Source organism: Condylura cristata, unplaced genomic scaffold (assembly GCF_000260355.1).
Source record: "Condylura cristata isolate star-nosed mole 26May11 unplaced genomic scaffold, ConCri1.0 scaffold00008, whole genome shotgun sequence".
Lineage (NCBI taxonomy): Eukaryota > Metazoa > Chordata > Mammalia > Eulipotyphla > Talpidae > Condylura > Condylura cristata.
This window is the reverse complement of record NW_004567109.1, coordinates 21,327,117-21,341,633: the sequence shown is the minus strand read 5'-3', so window position 1 is coordinate 21,341,633 and position 14,517 is coordinate 21,327,117. Positions and strand designations below refer to the sequence as shown.

The 14,517-nt window shown below is 42.8% G+C and overlaps 1 protein-coding gene across 2 annotated transcripts in view; it reads right to left on the bottom strand.

Annotated features, from left to right (window-relative positions):
* The window catches only part of SMAP2 (small ArfGAP2), a 41,475-nt gene extending 35,372 nt beyond the window's left edge, over nucleotides 1–6,103 (bottom strand). The window contains exon 1 of one of the 2 annotated variants that reach the window (XM_012722662.1): nucleotides 5,581–6,103. In XM_012722662.1, the coding sequence (XP_012578116.1) occupies nucleotides 5,581–5,683 (103 nt within the window). In that variant the 5' untranslated portion in view covers nucleotides 5,684–6,103. The remainder of the gene's footprint in view (nucleotides 1–5,580) is intronic. The other variant, XM_004678848.1, reaches the window with a different exon arrangement.
* Between the last annotated feature and the right edge of the window lie 8,414 nt (nucleotides 6,104–14,517).

The window sequence follows — 14,517 nt, the reverse complement described above, 5'->3', positions numbered from 1 at the left end:
GATAGATAGATAGATAGATAGATAGATAGATAGATAGATAGATAGATAGATAGATAGATAGATAGATAGATAGATAGATGGATGGATGGATAGATGGATGAAAAGCATATTCAGCCTCAAAAGTCAATTTCATCAACTCCAAAAATGACACAGTATCTACCACTGGCATTTCACTAGATTTTTCTAAAATAATCCATCATTTGTGTAAAGGTACATTTCCCAGGAGAGCTTGAGGTACAATACTCAGACATTCCTTCCTCTCAACAATTACAAAACATTTCATGTCTGCAATACTTATAATTCTATTTGAGTAGCAGGTGAACTTCTCAGACTATGGGCTTCTGACACAAAAAGACTCTAAAGCATATGAGCAAACCAACTTCAGTGCTAGGATTTTAAGTTTATTGGCCCCTGCCTACCTGTAAAAATTTTATTCCTTGGCACTCCCCAACATGTAGTCAAAATATACTAAAGAATCCTCTCCTGTGCGTTCACACAGTCACAATACTGCATACGCTGGCACCTTGGTAAATTCTTTTTCCTCTGCCTACAATGCAAAGTCCCCTAAAGTCACCTGACAAAGTCATGCTTATCATTCTCTCTGTAAAGCCACAACTTCCTGAGGCAGACTTGTTTGTGTCTTCAATGCTTTCACTTCTCCCTTCACACAATGCCTTCATGTTAATTACTTGGTTGCATCATATATCTGTTTACATATCCGCTACCCATTAAACTCTAAAGTCCTTGAGACCAAAGGCCCTGTGTTTTAATCTGTATAGCCTGGTACAGTGTCTGACACAAAGTAGGTGCTTAACAAATATTTTCTAGATAAATATATATAGTACAGTATTGCAGGCTTGCAAACAGTTCCTCTTAAAAGACATGGCATTTTGTACACTATCCCCTGCCCCAGAATAATATTTAAAGGACAGGAAGAACAAATACAAAAGTATCTCCCAGGGAACAGGCTTAACAAGTTGATATTAAAAGACAAGCTAATGGGGACTTTGATAAATTACTTTCAGTAAAACTGTGTCAACCTAACGACAACTGTCAGAGTAAAGTGCATTAGCTGTAAAACTCCAACAAATTATTTGATCTTGACTACAGAACGGTGTTTAACAACTGGAAATGGAAGCGAAACTCCATCTGTTGTCTAGATCTGTTGGAATTTTTTTTTAACTCCAAATGTTCCACAGATAGGGCTAAAATAATTAAAAATTGATGGGGGGCCCTCCCTGGTGGCGCAGTGGGTTAAAGCACAGCACTGACAATCTAAAGCCATTTCCGCATGAGTTCGATTCCCACCTGCCCCGGAGGTGACCACATGGCGTGGCAGACCTCTCCTGACCCGCCCGCTGCTCCCCTCAGCAGTGTATTTCCTCCATCTGCCTGTTCTGCTCCCCACTCTGTCTCTGGTGAAGCCTCTCGCCACCCCTGAGCCTCTGGCCTGTACCCCAGTTCTGTATGCACAAATAAATAATTCTTAAAAAAAAAAATTGATGGGAATGTTCATGTTCTATGGACATTTAACAAGCAATGATTTAGCTATCTATGGAAAGCAAATACAAAGCAAAGCTAGAGATTCATTCACTGGAAATGAAATTTAGAACTACTATTAGAAAATTTCTACAAAAGGAATCCCTAGTCTCATCTTTCCTACATGTTTGAAGAGTCAGGAAACATCCAGAGACCATGCTCAAAGGGTACCATAGAGAACATTTGCAAAAAAGCCAGAGCCTCCATATGAAGGAAATGGCTTTGGCTTAAAGACTTGGGGATTGCTGGATGAGTCATTCTAACTGTGGCTTCCAACAACCAGAGAATAAAATCAGTAAATGAAGTACATAAAGATAAAATAAGTATGATCAGTAATGGTAATAATAATTAATGCTTACATTTGCCTAACACATTAGTTTGAAGCACTTTGTTTATTCAAATGAGGAAAATTAAACTGAAAAACTTAGGTGATAATGAGCTGAAGGTCACAAGGCTAAAAGAGGCAAAGTAAAAAGAGTTTAACTGGATGTTCCAACATAAAGTTGACAGCGCCTCCACAACTGCTTCTTTGTCACCTGAAACATGGGCTGATAAGAGTTAAGGATGGTGGGACCTCCTTGGTGGCGCAACAAGTTAAAGCACAATACTAGAGATAGCCACAGCAGGGGATTAGGTCCCCAGCCAGGGAGGTGACCCACATGGCACAGCAGACCTCTCCAGTCTTACCCACTGCTCCCCTCAGCAGTGTATTTTTGTCAATCTGCCTGTTCTGCTCCCCACTCTGTGTCTGGTGAAGCCTCTCACCACCCCTGCACCTCTGGCCTGTACCCCAGGTCTGTATGCATAAATAAATAAATCTTAAAAAAAAAAAAAAGAGGTACAAGATAATCTAGATAAAGCCTTAGAAAATACTATATAAGAATGAGGAAGTTCCTTGATGTGCTTGGAGAATCTCCGTGTTATACTGTTGTTTGAAAAATGCTGGGTGTCATGAACTATGGGTGATATGCTATAATTTGCATAAAAACACTCCAAAACATAGATTAAATTGTAGTTGTTTGTCTATGTATATATTATCTCTTAAATGTCACAAAAGAAATGACCAAGAGGGATTACTTCTAGAAAAGAAAAACTGGCTAAACACATTCCGTTTTGTACCTTTTGAATTTCAAACCGCATGAAAGTGCTACCTTTTTCAAAAAGTAAATTTTAATTTATAAGTATATAATGGGAATTGGCAGAGAGGTAAAGCCACTATTAGGTGATTTATGTAAAAATATTTCAGAAATTAAGATGTAGCAGAAGGAAAAGTGAAAAATTATTACTAAGAGCTGTAAGGCTCCAGAATTCTTGTGGTGTTTCAGAGTCTGAAGTAAATATTCCTGAAGACCATCAAACTTCTTCCATTCTGATTCTTTGTTCATTAAGCAGTTCTCAATTTTTTACAAAACTTGTTCCAAAAGCAGACACAAGTATTCAGGTCATCAGAGAGGGAGATCCTTTCATGGTAAATAAGTCTGTATTTAATTGAAACTAGTCTGAAGAGGTTGACTAGGAGTCATTCCAGGAACACTGGTAAAATATGAAATTGAAGACCTAAAAACTAAAGCGTGAGCAACATCACCAAGGATTTATTTTAAAAACATATATAGGCCCTCCCTGGTGGCGCAGCGGGTTAAAGCACAACACTGAGAATCTAGGGCCGCTTCCGCATGAGTTCGATTCCCGCCTGCCCCGGAGGTGACCACATGGCGTGGCAGACCTCTCCTGACCCGCCCGCTGCTCCCCTCAGCAGTGTACTTCGTCGATCTGCCTGTTCTGCTCCCCACTCTGTCTCTGGTGAATCCTCTCACCCTCCGCATCTCTGGCCTGTACCCCAGTTCTGTATGAATAAATAAATAAATCTTTAAAAAAAAAAAAAAACATATATAGAATTACCATCAACATATTTGAAATGTTCAACATGTTTGTCCTCTCTTCTATCACTACTTAAGCTGCTCCAAAAATATTAACCAAAGGTCACAATAACTTGATAGTTTTGGGTGATGAGGAAACCACCTCTTTGGCCCTACAGCAAGTGATAGTATCTTTTTTCTTTAAGGCATGATCTGATAGTTCACACGATCACTAAGACAACCAAAACTAGGGAAAAGGAGAGGAGTTAGAGAAGCAGCGAGATCATTCACAATTTGGGTAAGCTGAGGCCTCAATACATGGTTTACTTAACTGAGCTGAAAGATTTTTGTTATTATGGTCAAGCCACTAAAGATACCAAGTCAAAATATAAAAGTTATTTGTGAAAAGCAATTGTTTTAGGAACCAGGATTCTGCCATGAACAACAGTTTAAAAAGTTGACATGCTACAGTTACTAGATCTCATTATGTATTAACAAATGTTTCCTTACCTGACCCCCCCTAATGCTATTGATAAAAAGCAATGGAAAATTTGGAGGAAGTGACGAATTAACCTCTATCTTCCATATGCCATATTTTACTAGAACATGAGTATTAGAATGTCTTGAGAAATGAAGGCTGGGGGTAGTACGAATCATCAAAATGGCATTTGACACCTCAAATGTAACAATGTTCACTCCAGTGGGTTGATTCACTGTGACTCAAGATCTGTCAACTGAGGGCACTGGAATTTTAGGAAGGCCAAGAGAAACACTCCTAAATTTTAAACCAAGTTTTTAAATAGATCTTACACAAGTCAGCTAAAAATCCCTACTCATCACAAGCTGATTCTAACGTACTTTTCAAAATTAATACTTGCTAAAGCAAAATTCAGGAAAGAAGTCTGGGAACCTGCTTTCTGAAGGACACTGAAATATATTAGCAGGTATCCAAATCAATGTCTGATACAGAATAAGAGTTCCCTTATTCTCTTTATATAATCTTATTTTTCTAAAATAAAAGAAAAATGACTTGAAAGCATCAATTTAGCATTTACTTCCTTTCAATAAGCTCGATGGCCAACAACCTTGGCAGATCCACTGCATTATGAACAAAACTAAATTAAAACTAAATTAACAGCTCCCCAAATCCAACAATCTCTTTTCCCCCAACCAAGCAGAGAAGAATTATCCCAACTCCTTCAATTATATGCCAGAGAATGCCAAAAGAAAATAAGGAAACAAAATATTGACAGAAGTTTGTGTCTGTACATTTTGAGGGCGAACGTTTCACTAATAATCAAGCCTTCCTATCATGATTTTTTTACGAAATCTTGAATCTTTGAGGCCACTGAAAACAAAGGCTAAATGGCTCTGCCATTTTACAATGATCTTATTTCACCTTTAGAAGGGTAATCACCCTGGAAGCGACAAGTTGACAAATTCGCTGCATCCCTGGCTTCCTTTCCCTCCCTGATTAAGCAGATCCTGCACTACAGCCAGGATCTGCTAGTTCTCCCACCGCACACACACAAGGCCTCCAACGCACCCCACAAGCCAGGGCTAGGCTGTCTAGAAATCCGCACTGTGTCACTGCATGAGGCAGTTTCTGACTGCACACATCCAGGAAGAAAGGCCCTAGGCGCTCTGTCAGAGTCAGAAAGGCTGTCAAATGACAGGAGCTGCTAACTAAATAGCAGGCAGCAACAATCACCACCTTTAAAAATCATTTAAGCATTTTTCCTCCTCGTTATCTCACTTTCTCCTCTCTCCCTCTCCCTCTCTCTCTCTCACATACACACACACACACACACCACACTCTGCAGTTCACCCCCAGCTTTGCAAGGGGGCATACTGAGAGCTCGGGCTGCCTCTGGGCTGCCAACTGGCCCAGACTCACTCAGAGCCTAGAAATACCGACATTCTCACCTGCACGTATCACGACACTTCCACCCCCTCCGCCCTCCTCCCCCAAACACACACACACACACACACACACACACGCACACGCATGGCAACCTTTCCCCACACCAAGGCAGGCGCTGCAGAACACCTCGCAGCCTCGTTAGCAAGAGTAGCACGCGTCTCCTTTCGAGGCGGCCCAAGCCCAGAAACCCCCTCCCCAGACAGGCCGCCTCCCAAGCTCGGCCCGCGGCCGGGCCCCTCGCCCCCGGGAAGGATGCGCTACCTTTAGACTGGCAGTCCGCACAAAACTTGTTATCCTCTTCCAGCAGCAGGTTGGCCAGGACCGCCTGGTACCGATCCACGTCCTTCACTGACTTGCCGGTCATCGCCAGGGTGCCGGCGGGGGCAGAGGGCGACGCGCCCTCCTCGCCCCCAGCAACCTCTGCCTCAGTTCGGAGGTGAGGACTCCCGGTTCCCTGCCCAGGGGCACCTCCTGAGCGAGAGAGAACCCTCTCCTCGGCCCAGCCCCGGAGCCCCTTCTCCGGTCAGCGGTGCCCGCCCCCCACTCTGCAGCCCCTCAAGTGCGGGCCCCCAGCCCCCTCGGCAGGCCCGAGACAAGAGAAAGCTGACGACCAGGGACCCTTAACCAGACAAAGGGGCTCCCGGGCCTCCTGAGGGGGGAAGCAGAAGACGACCCCCCGCCTGTCTGCGGGCCGTGCGTCCCGCGCCTCGGTTTCCCTGGCAGCTGCCGCCTGCTCTGCCACCACCTCAGCCTCCTACTTCCGGCAGCTCTTCCTCTCCACCTCCACCCAGTCCAGCCCGCGCATGCGCCCCACCTCCGCTGCTTCGTACTGGGCTCTGCCTCGGCTCCGCCCCTCGGGAACCCGTCGGATAAACGAGGGGCGGAGCTTGGGCTCGCACGAAGGGAGCGGTGACGAGCCCCTGCGAGCCCTTGGAAAAGAATGAATGGAGCCTTGAAGGAAAGGTGTGGAGGGAGTGGAGGGAATGGAAGAAAGTAAAAGGAAACAACAGTTAACATACCCTGAGTTCTTTCTGTGTACCAGGCACTGTACTAAGCAGTTACCAAGAATTATCCCAATATAATACTCAGAATGAGGATTCATATGTCTATGTCTGTGAATTGAATACTTACCCTTAAATAACCTGAGTCAGTGGATGCCTCCAAACTCCTGAGGCTAATGCTTTCCTTCAAGAGTCCCTAACCACGCCCACCCCCACCCCCCAATAAGGGAGATAAAGATTTAAGACCCTTCCCAAATATTCACAGGGTTCTGGGCATCTCTCACTTGGAATACATTTCCCCACTGAATTCTGGGTCTCATGATCATTATTAACTTTCCTCTTGCCATCACTGCCATCTCAGGACATGGTTTTGACTAGTTCCTAGATAATTTGTTCTTTCTTTCCTGAAATCCTCCCGCAACAGTGCAGTTTGGTGTAACAGAACTTACGTGAAATTTATTTGGAAAAGTTGGGAGGGCAGGAGGGGTGAATACAGTATAGTATAGAATAGGCGACTACTTTTAAATGACTGTTAAACACCAAAGTCATCCTTGCTACAGAGAATTCCTCAGTGGTCCTTATTTTATTATTATTATTTTGAAAGGATGCTCCTGTCATTAGGCAAACATATTCACTCATTTATTCACTTACTCATAACTTTTAAGTATCAAGAACTTGAAACCTTTAAGTATCAAGGACCTATTGGGGGAGTAGGAACATCATGATCTGATTTGTAGCTTTAAAAGATAGCTGTGCTATCATGAATAGACTAGAACAGGAAGTTATTGGTAGGACCAGAGACTTGGTTACTTTATCTCCACTGACATGCTGTCTTCTGTCTGTACTTTCTCTCAAGACCAGACTGCCCTCAAAGCCGTCATTTCAAAAGCTAAAAATTTGTTTCTTTATCAAAACCATTTAATTCTCTATCTTCCCTTCTAGTTATGCCTAGGAAACTTGACTTTCATAAACACGTGTATTAAGGTGTTTTTCCAAAACAAAATCTCAGAATTTCTCTAGCCAGAATTCTGCCTTCCATCTAAGCTAATTTTCTCAAGCTGCTACAAGTTATTATTTTTTTTAACTCTAACTTACTTTTCTTACTTTAACACCTATATGCTATAAATGAACAGACTGAGTCTTATTATAAGCCCCCTCATTTAGTAGTAGAGCTGGGATTTTTAACCTAGAGCTCTGATTCCAGAGCCTTAATATAGTCAGTCTTTATTAATGTTATCTTCCATAATCCTCAGAAAAACCTACCTACCAGCTAAAGCGGTGGGTTACCATGATGGTTACCGTAACCATTTTAAAAGAAACGAAAACAGAGGCTCAAGATTATGTGATTAATTATAGCAATTGTGTCTTTACTTGAAGTCCTACTTACCTCCATCTCTTCACTATGCAAAGAGCCTTCCTGCCTTAGTCCAACCCTAGTTAAAAACCGGTTTCTCCAATCACTTTTGAGAGAGAGCTGTCTAAAAGGCAAATCTGAATGAGTCACACTCTCCTGCTTAAAAATCCTTTAGTGGCTCACCAGCAAAGCTTCTCATATTTTCCCATCCAGTGAGAGATTACAGTCTGGTGGTTAAGCACACAATCTATGGGTCCAAACTGACAGGGGTTTAAGCCTGCAGTTTCACAACTTACTATCTGTGTGGCTTTGAGCAGGCTAGTTAACCTGTGCCTCAGTTACTTCATCTATAAAATGGAGGAAAGTTGTTTCTTGAGGTGCTATCCACTCCTGACTAAAATGCTGTGAATACTTAGTTGCTTCCTAATTGGTGTCTCTTGAATAATTTTCTTGCCCAGTGTCTCTACAAAGCATTGTATGACTTGCTGCTAGGGAATGTTTTCCGAGAGGCTGAGTAACCCTTTGTGGGCCTGAAGTTCTCCTAGATTCTATAAACAGTTCGATGAATTTGCCTATGTAGCTTCTTCGTGCTTTGACCATCTAGTCTCATCGGCTTCCAGCACCCTCCCACATTTTAACCTCCTCACCGAACAGAAGACCTTCAAGGCATCCTCCTCCTCCCATACTCCACACATAAGGAAAGGGACCCAAGGAAGGTGTTGTGATCTCAGCTAATAGGGCTGCGAGGCTTCTCACCTTGGTGATAAACCAGACATGGGGACTAGGCCAAGGTTGTATGGTCTCAGCAAAGAAGCAGCACTGCGCTCCTTAAGGTGGTGCACTCAAGGGAGACTCTGCACCTCACAGAGGTGAGCAAGCAAGATGCCAGCCCCTCTCCCCCACAGTGAGGCAATGTGAGACAGTGCCCCCAAGGCCAGAGGTTGCCCAGAACAGCGGTGAGCTCCAGAGAGAGTCATGAGGGCTGTCAACAGTGACAGCCCTCAGTAGCAAGGCCACAGGAGACCCAGCCACCCTGTGCATGCCTTTCCTCCCCTATGAGCTGATGCAATGTGCTGCCTTGACAGTTCTTGCAAAAATGTTCTCTGTGTTCCTTGATATGATTGCATTATCAAAAAACAGCAACAACAACAAAACACATTATTTACCACCAGAGGGGAGTTTCCTGTTTGAGTGGCTACTGGACAGCTTGATAGAATTTAAGCTGTGGATATAATTCCAAAATAGTAATGCATTGAAGAGCCCTGACACATCGTACTTGATCTACGCGATTTCTCTTCTTGGTTTTTATATCAGTGTATTTTGAAACCCCAACTCACAGATATAAGAGATCAGAAGATACTAGACACCGGTGTTTAAATTGTTAGAGTAACCGATGTGGGAGAAGATTTATCATACTGCCTAAAAGGTGGTGTGGTGAATGTCTCTGGATGATTGCAATTGGACATGTTCATTTGTTGACCTAAAAACTCTAACCCACAAGTCAGTCACTGTGCCTATTTAAGATAGCACTCATAAAATAACTTTCATTAACAAAGCTAGATAATAATGTTGCCCATTTTATGGCTAGGTCTATATTATTTGTCATATGTAAAAACTAGGGGTCTCAAAGGAACTCCTAGTCCATTCAACCAACTTTATTCAGCTAACTTTCAAACTTTTTTTCATGTACAAAACTTACTGTGATTTACATGCCTTTTGCAGCAATATGGATGGAGTTGGAAGGGATCATGCTTAGTGAAATAAACCAGAAAGAAAAAGAAAAATACCCAATGGCGTCACTCATAGCAGGAACATAGAGGACCAAGGAGAAAAAATAATAATAATAATCAACTATATACCAGAGACATTTTATGGGGGTGGGTTGGGGAATGGGATAAAAAATGGTGGTGGAGGGGAGTGCACGGGACTATGGTGATGGCACACGGGTGATTTGGAGGTGGGAAGCCCACGGGGATTACAACTGAGATAGGAAAAGGCACAAAATGATGTAAAAATAAACTATCACAATAAAAAAAAAAACTTATCGTGATTTAAAAGCCTCTATGGCCTCACATAGTGGATTGAGCGTTCTGCCCTTGGCAATATGATATATATGTTATACAAGCCAATACTTTGAGCTCCGGGATTGAACTGCTTGCCCCTCCTTCTCCCCGCCCCCGTGGGCCTTTCCACCGCCATGTTGGTAACAGCCCTGGTCCCACTGCCCACACAGCTCACTGAGAAAACCAGTGTTTGTATCACTGGCACTCTGGCTGTCACTGCAGACATTCGGGGGTCTGCCAGCAGGGAGAGAGCACAGGGAATAAGCAACTTCTATCCACTCCTGTCCTCTGATTTCCTACTTGTGCCTCCCACTGGCTGAATCCAACCAGAAACTACTATTTCCTATTTTTTTATAAATTGAAGCAACACTGGTTTTCCACAGTACCTGGATATGCTACATTGTTTGCTACCAAAAGTCAAGTTTCCACCTGTGTGATGGCACAGGTGACCCCTTTTACCCATTCATCCCTTCCTTCCTGCTTCCCTTCTGGTATTCACTATGTTCTTAAACTTTAAGAATTCATTTTATTTGTTTGGTTTCTTTATCTTTCACATGTAAGTGAAATTACATGGTATTTGTCTTTCGGTATCTGATTTGTTTCCCTCTAGGGTCCCTCTATGTTGTTGTGAATGGTAGAAATTCACCTTTATCTTATAGGGCTATTGAGGAATATTGTATATAAACCACATCTTTTTTTATATAGAATCATCTGCCAGTGGACATTTTGGATATTTTCAAGTCTTGGCTATTGAGAAGAATGCTGTGATGGACTTGGGGGCGCATAAATCTCTTGGAATTAGTGCTTTTGTATTCTTCATTTCTTCGCAAAATACCCAGAAGTGAGATAATTAGATCATATGGAATGTCTTTTTAACTTTTGAAGACTTCATACTGCTTTCCATAATAACTACACCAATTTAAATCCCCATTAATGGTGTATATGGGGTTCCCTTTTGCCATGTCCTCATCACTTGTTTCTTCTCTTTTTGACAATAGCCATGCTCATAGGTGCTAACTCATTGTTGTTTGGGATTTCATCTCACTAATAATAAGAGATGGTGAACAGCTTTTCTTATGCCTTATGGCCATCTGTATGTCTTCCTGAATCTATTCAGATTCCCTGCCCATTTTTAAAATTAGATTGCTTTTTTGTTGTCATTGTGTTTTTTATGTATTTAGGATGTTAGACCTGTGTCAGATAAACAATTTGCAATATCTTCTCCCATTCTGTATTTTTATTATAAATGTGCAGAAGCTTTTTAGTTTAAGGTGGTCTCATTTGTTTATTTTAGCATTTGGTTTCCTTGTTGTTGGAGTGGAATCCCCAAAGACAACTTGAAGCAACAGCAAGGAGTTTATGATCTCTATTTTGTTCTATGTATTTTATAGTTTCAGGTGCTATATTTGTGTCTTTAACCCCTTTTAATTAACAGTATATGGTATTAAATAATGGTCTAGTTTCATTCTTTTGTATGTGACGATCTTATTTTTTCATCACCAGTTTTTGAAGAGATTTTCCTTCCTCCTTTGTATGCTCTTAGCTCTCTTGTCATCTATTTCTTGTCTCAGCGGCACTATTTCTTGAGGCTCACAGGACTGGTATTCCTCAGGATCCCAGTGATTAATGGGGAGGAAAAGGGAGAAAATTGACTTTCTCCAAAAGTCACACATTGTTATTTGGGTGCATATCACTTGCATGTAGTCTCACAAAGCCATTCTTAAAGAGAACTTGACTTTTAAACTCTTCTGTCTAGCCCCAGGGCTCATTGCTCATTGCCAGGAGTGGCCTAAGTGGCCTGATGAAAGAAGATTTCATGTCACCCCACCCACTGTTTGCCTTTAAACAACCTGTACTCCTCACCTCTGTCAACAAGCTCTCTCTTCCTTCTCTCCCCCAGATAGTTTCACATAAAACCTCCCATGACTATAGATTCTGGAGGAGCTAGACTGATTGTTCCATCAGCATCAGATTCCTAGCCCAGATCTCACTACATTGTGCACAGATGCATCAGAGTAACCAGACATCATATACAAGCAGCTGCATCACAACTATGTAACTGGGGAGTGGGCATCTTGACCTATGTCCATGGCCTAGGAGGGGCTGAACAAGCATAGCTGGCGTGGGCCTACCCAGAGGGCCCAGTCATATAATGATGTAAAATCACTTCTCACCAAAAAGTAAACCACTAAGTTTCCAGAAGTGGAACTCCCACTTCTGAAGCGGGAGTTCCACTTCTGGTAACTTAAAAAAGGATTAGGAAAGGGCCTCCCTGGTGGTACAAGAAGTTTAATCTTAGTGCTATCAAACTATCACCAGCTACTACAACCATGAGTTTAATCCCCATCCAGGGAGCTGATCCACATGGTACAGCAGGCCTCTCTTGTCTCGACCACTCCTTCCCTCAGCTCTCTACCTGTTCTGTTTCCTACTCTGTCTCTGGTGGGTGCTCTCACCCCCTGTATCTCTGGCCTACCCAGTTCTTGTGTGCAAAAATTTAAAAAATTGAAAAAGTTAGGAAAGAGAACAGCCTAGAGTCCTTGACGGCAACTCTGGAAGCCTCCTGGAAGTCAGTGGAACACTGCCTCCAAAATTCTGAGGTAAAGGAGTTGCCAGCTCAGAATTCTTTGTCTACTAAACTAGCATTCTGGAAGCAGCCCCGAATGAAGAAGCTTTTAGATACACTTGAGATAAAAATTTTACTGCTTCTAGATGGCCAACAGGCATATGAAAAACTGTTCATCACTCGTAATAAGAGAGATGCAAATTAAAACCACAATGAGATACCACCTCACCCCAGTGAGAATGGCACATCTTCAAACAACTAGCAACAACAATTGTTGGCGAGGATGTGGAGAAAAAGGAACTCTCCTGCATTGCTGGTGGGAATGCAAACTAGTACAACCACTATGGAAAACTGTTTGGAGCTTCCTCAAACTGCTAAACATGGAGCTTCCCTATGACCCAGCAATCCCACTCCAAGGTATCTACCCAAAAGACACAAAAACACTGATTGAAAAAGATACTTGTACCCCCATGTTTATTGCTGCTTTATTTACAATTGGAAAAACATGGAAGCAGCCCAAATGCCCAAAAGTAGATGACTGGATTAGAAAGATGTGGTACATATATACAATGGAATATTACTCAGCAACCAAAAAAGAGAAACACATGTCTTTTGCAGCAACTTGGATGGAGCTGGAAAAGATCATGCTTAGTGAGATAAGCCAGAAAGAGAAAGAAAAATACCGGATGGTTTCACTCATAGCAGGAGTATAATGGACCAGGCGAGAAAATAAAAATAATGAACAACCATATACCAGAGACATTCTGTGGGGATGGAGTGGGGAATGGGATCAAAAATAGGGGGTAGGGGGGAAGTGCACTGTACTATGGTGATGGCACACGGGTGATTTGGAGGTGGGAAGCCCACGGGGATTACAACTGAGATAGGAAAAGGCACAAAATGATGTAAAAATAAACTTTGTAATAAAATAAATAAATAAATAAATAAATAAATAAATAAATAAATAAAATAAAATAAAAAAATTTTACTGCTTCTAGTGGCTGTACTCTGCAGCCTTCCACATCTAATCCCCCACTCCTTCCCTACCCCTGTTCTGTGTCCCTCTCTGCACAGCACTGAACCCCACTGTCCTGCACACTGGGTCCTGCTAGATTCAGCCAATGGGAGGCATAAGTCAGACAGGAGTGGAGAGCAAGTGGTTGGCTTGTTTCCTCCGCTTCCCCACGGCAGAGCCACCCAGCCCTTTAGGGACAGCCAGGGTGTCTCTAACAGGGCCTCTCCTCCAGCCCCTTCTCCCACCACAGTCTGGAGATGAGCTCTTACCCCTTCCAGCCTTGGCGGTAGCTCCTTTCTGGTGTCATCTAGAGGTCTCACCCCCTCCTGGTAGTCTTTCACATCTGCCCATTTTAAAACTCTCCTCAGTTGTTTCTCTCACTGTGCCAGTAGCCTTCCCGCTGGAACTGTACCAGCTCCCTTCCTGTGCATATTTTGTCTAAAGGAGAGTAAATCAAGAAAAAGGAAAACATCAAATACAGAAAACAGAGCCTTCCTCACAGGAAAGAGAACGGTTTTCAAATACAGAAAACAGAGCCTTCCTCACAGGAAAGAGAACGGTTTTCCCGTGTGATGGTGGAAGGGAAATTCCAGGGTGACAGCTCTGCAGGCCAGGCTTCCTCTGGACAGGGGCAGCAACGCAAATTAGGGGGACAGTGCCAAGACAAACGCAAGGCCTGGAGCGGCTGATGTGTTGGAATGAAAAGGAAGTTCTCTTCTTCTGAGGCTCACAGGGTGCATTAATCCTAGGTTCATAGAAAAGGAAGCAATTATTGACTCCAGGGACAAAATGTTCAACCAGAAAAGAACAGAAACCAAGACATGCAAGGCTCAGCTGTCAATAATATTTAATCACAATGTGATAGATATTGAGTATTTATTAAAATTGTTATTTAATTAACTAAGAATTGTCATTTAATTATATTGGGGAAGTGTGGGAGAGGAAGTAGGTAGCATGGAATAGGGAAGGAATATGTAAAAAGATTCTAAATTCTCATCTTCCAGGGGCCTCCCTGGTGGCATGAGGGGTTATGTCTTAGCACTATGAAGCTATCTGTAGCCAATGCAGCGCTGAGCTTGATCCCCAGCCAGGGAGGTGACCCACATGGTGCAGCAGTCCTCTTCTGTCTCTCCCGCTGCTCTTCTCAGCAGTGGATTTCAGTCCATCTGCCTGTTCTGCTCCCCACTCTGCCTCTGGTG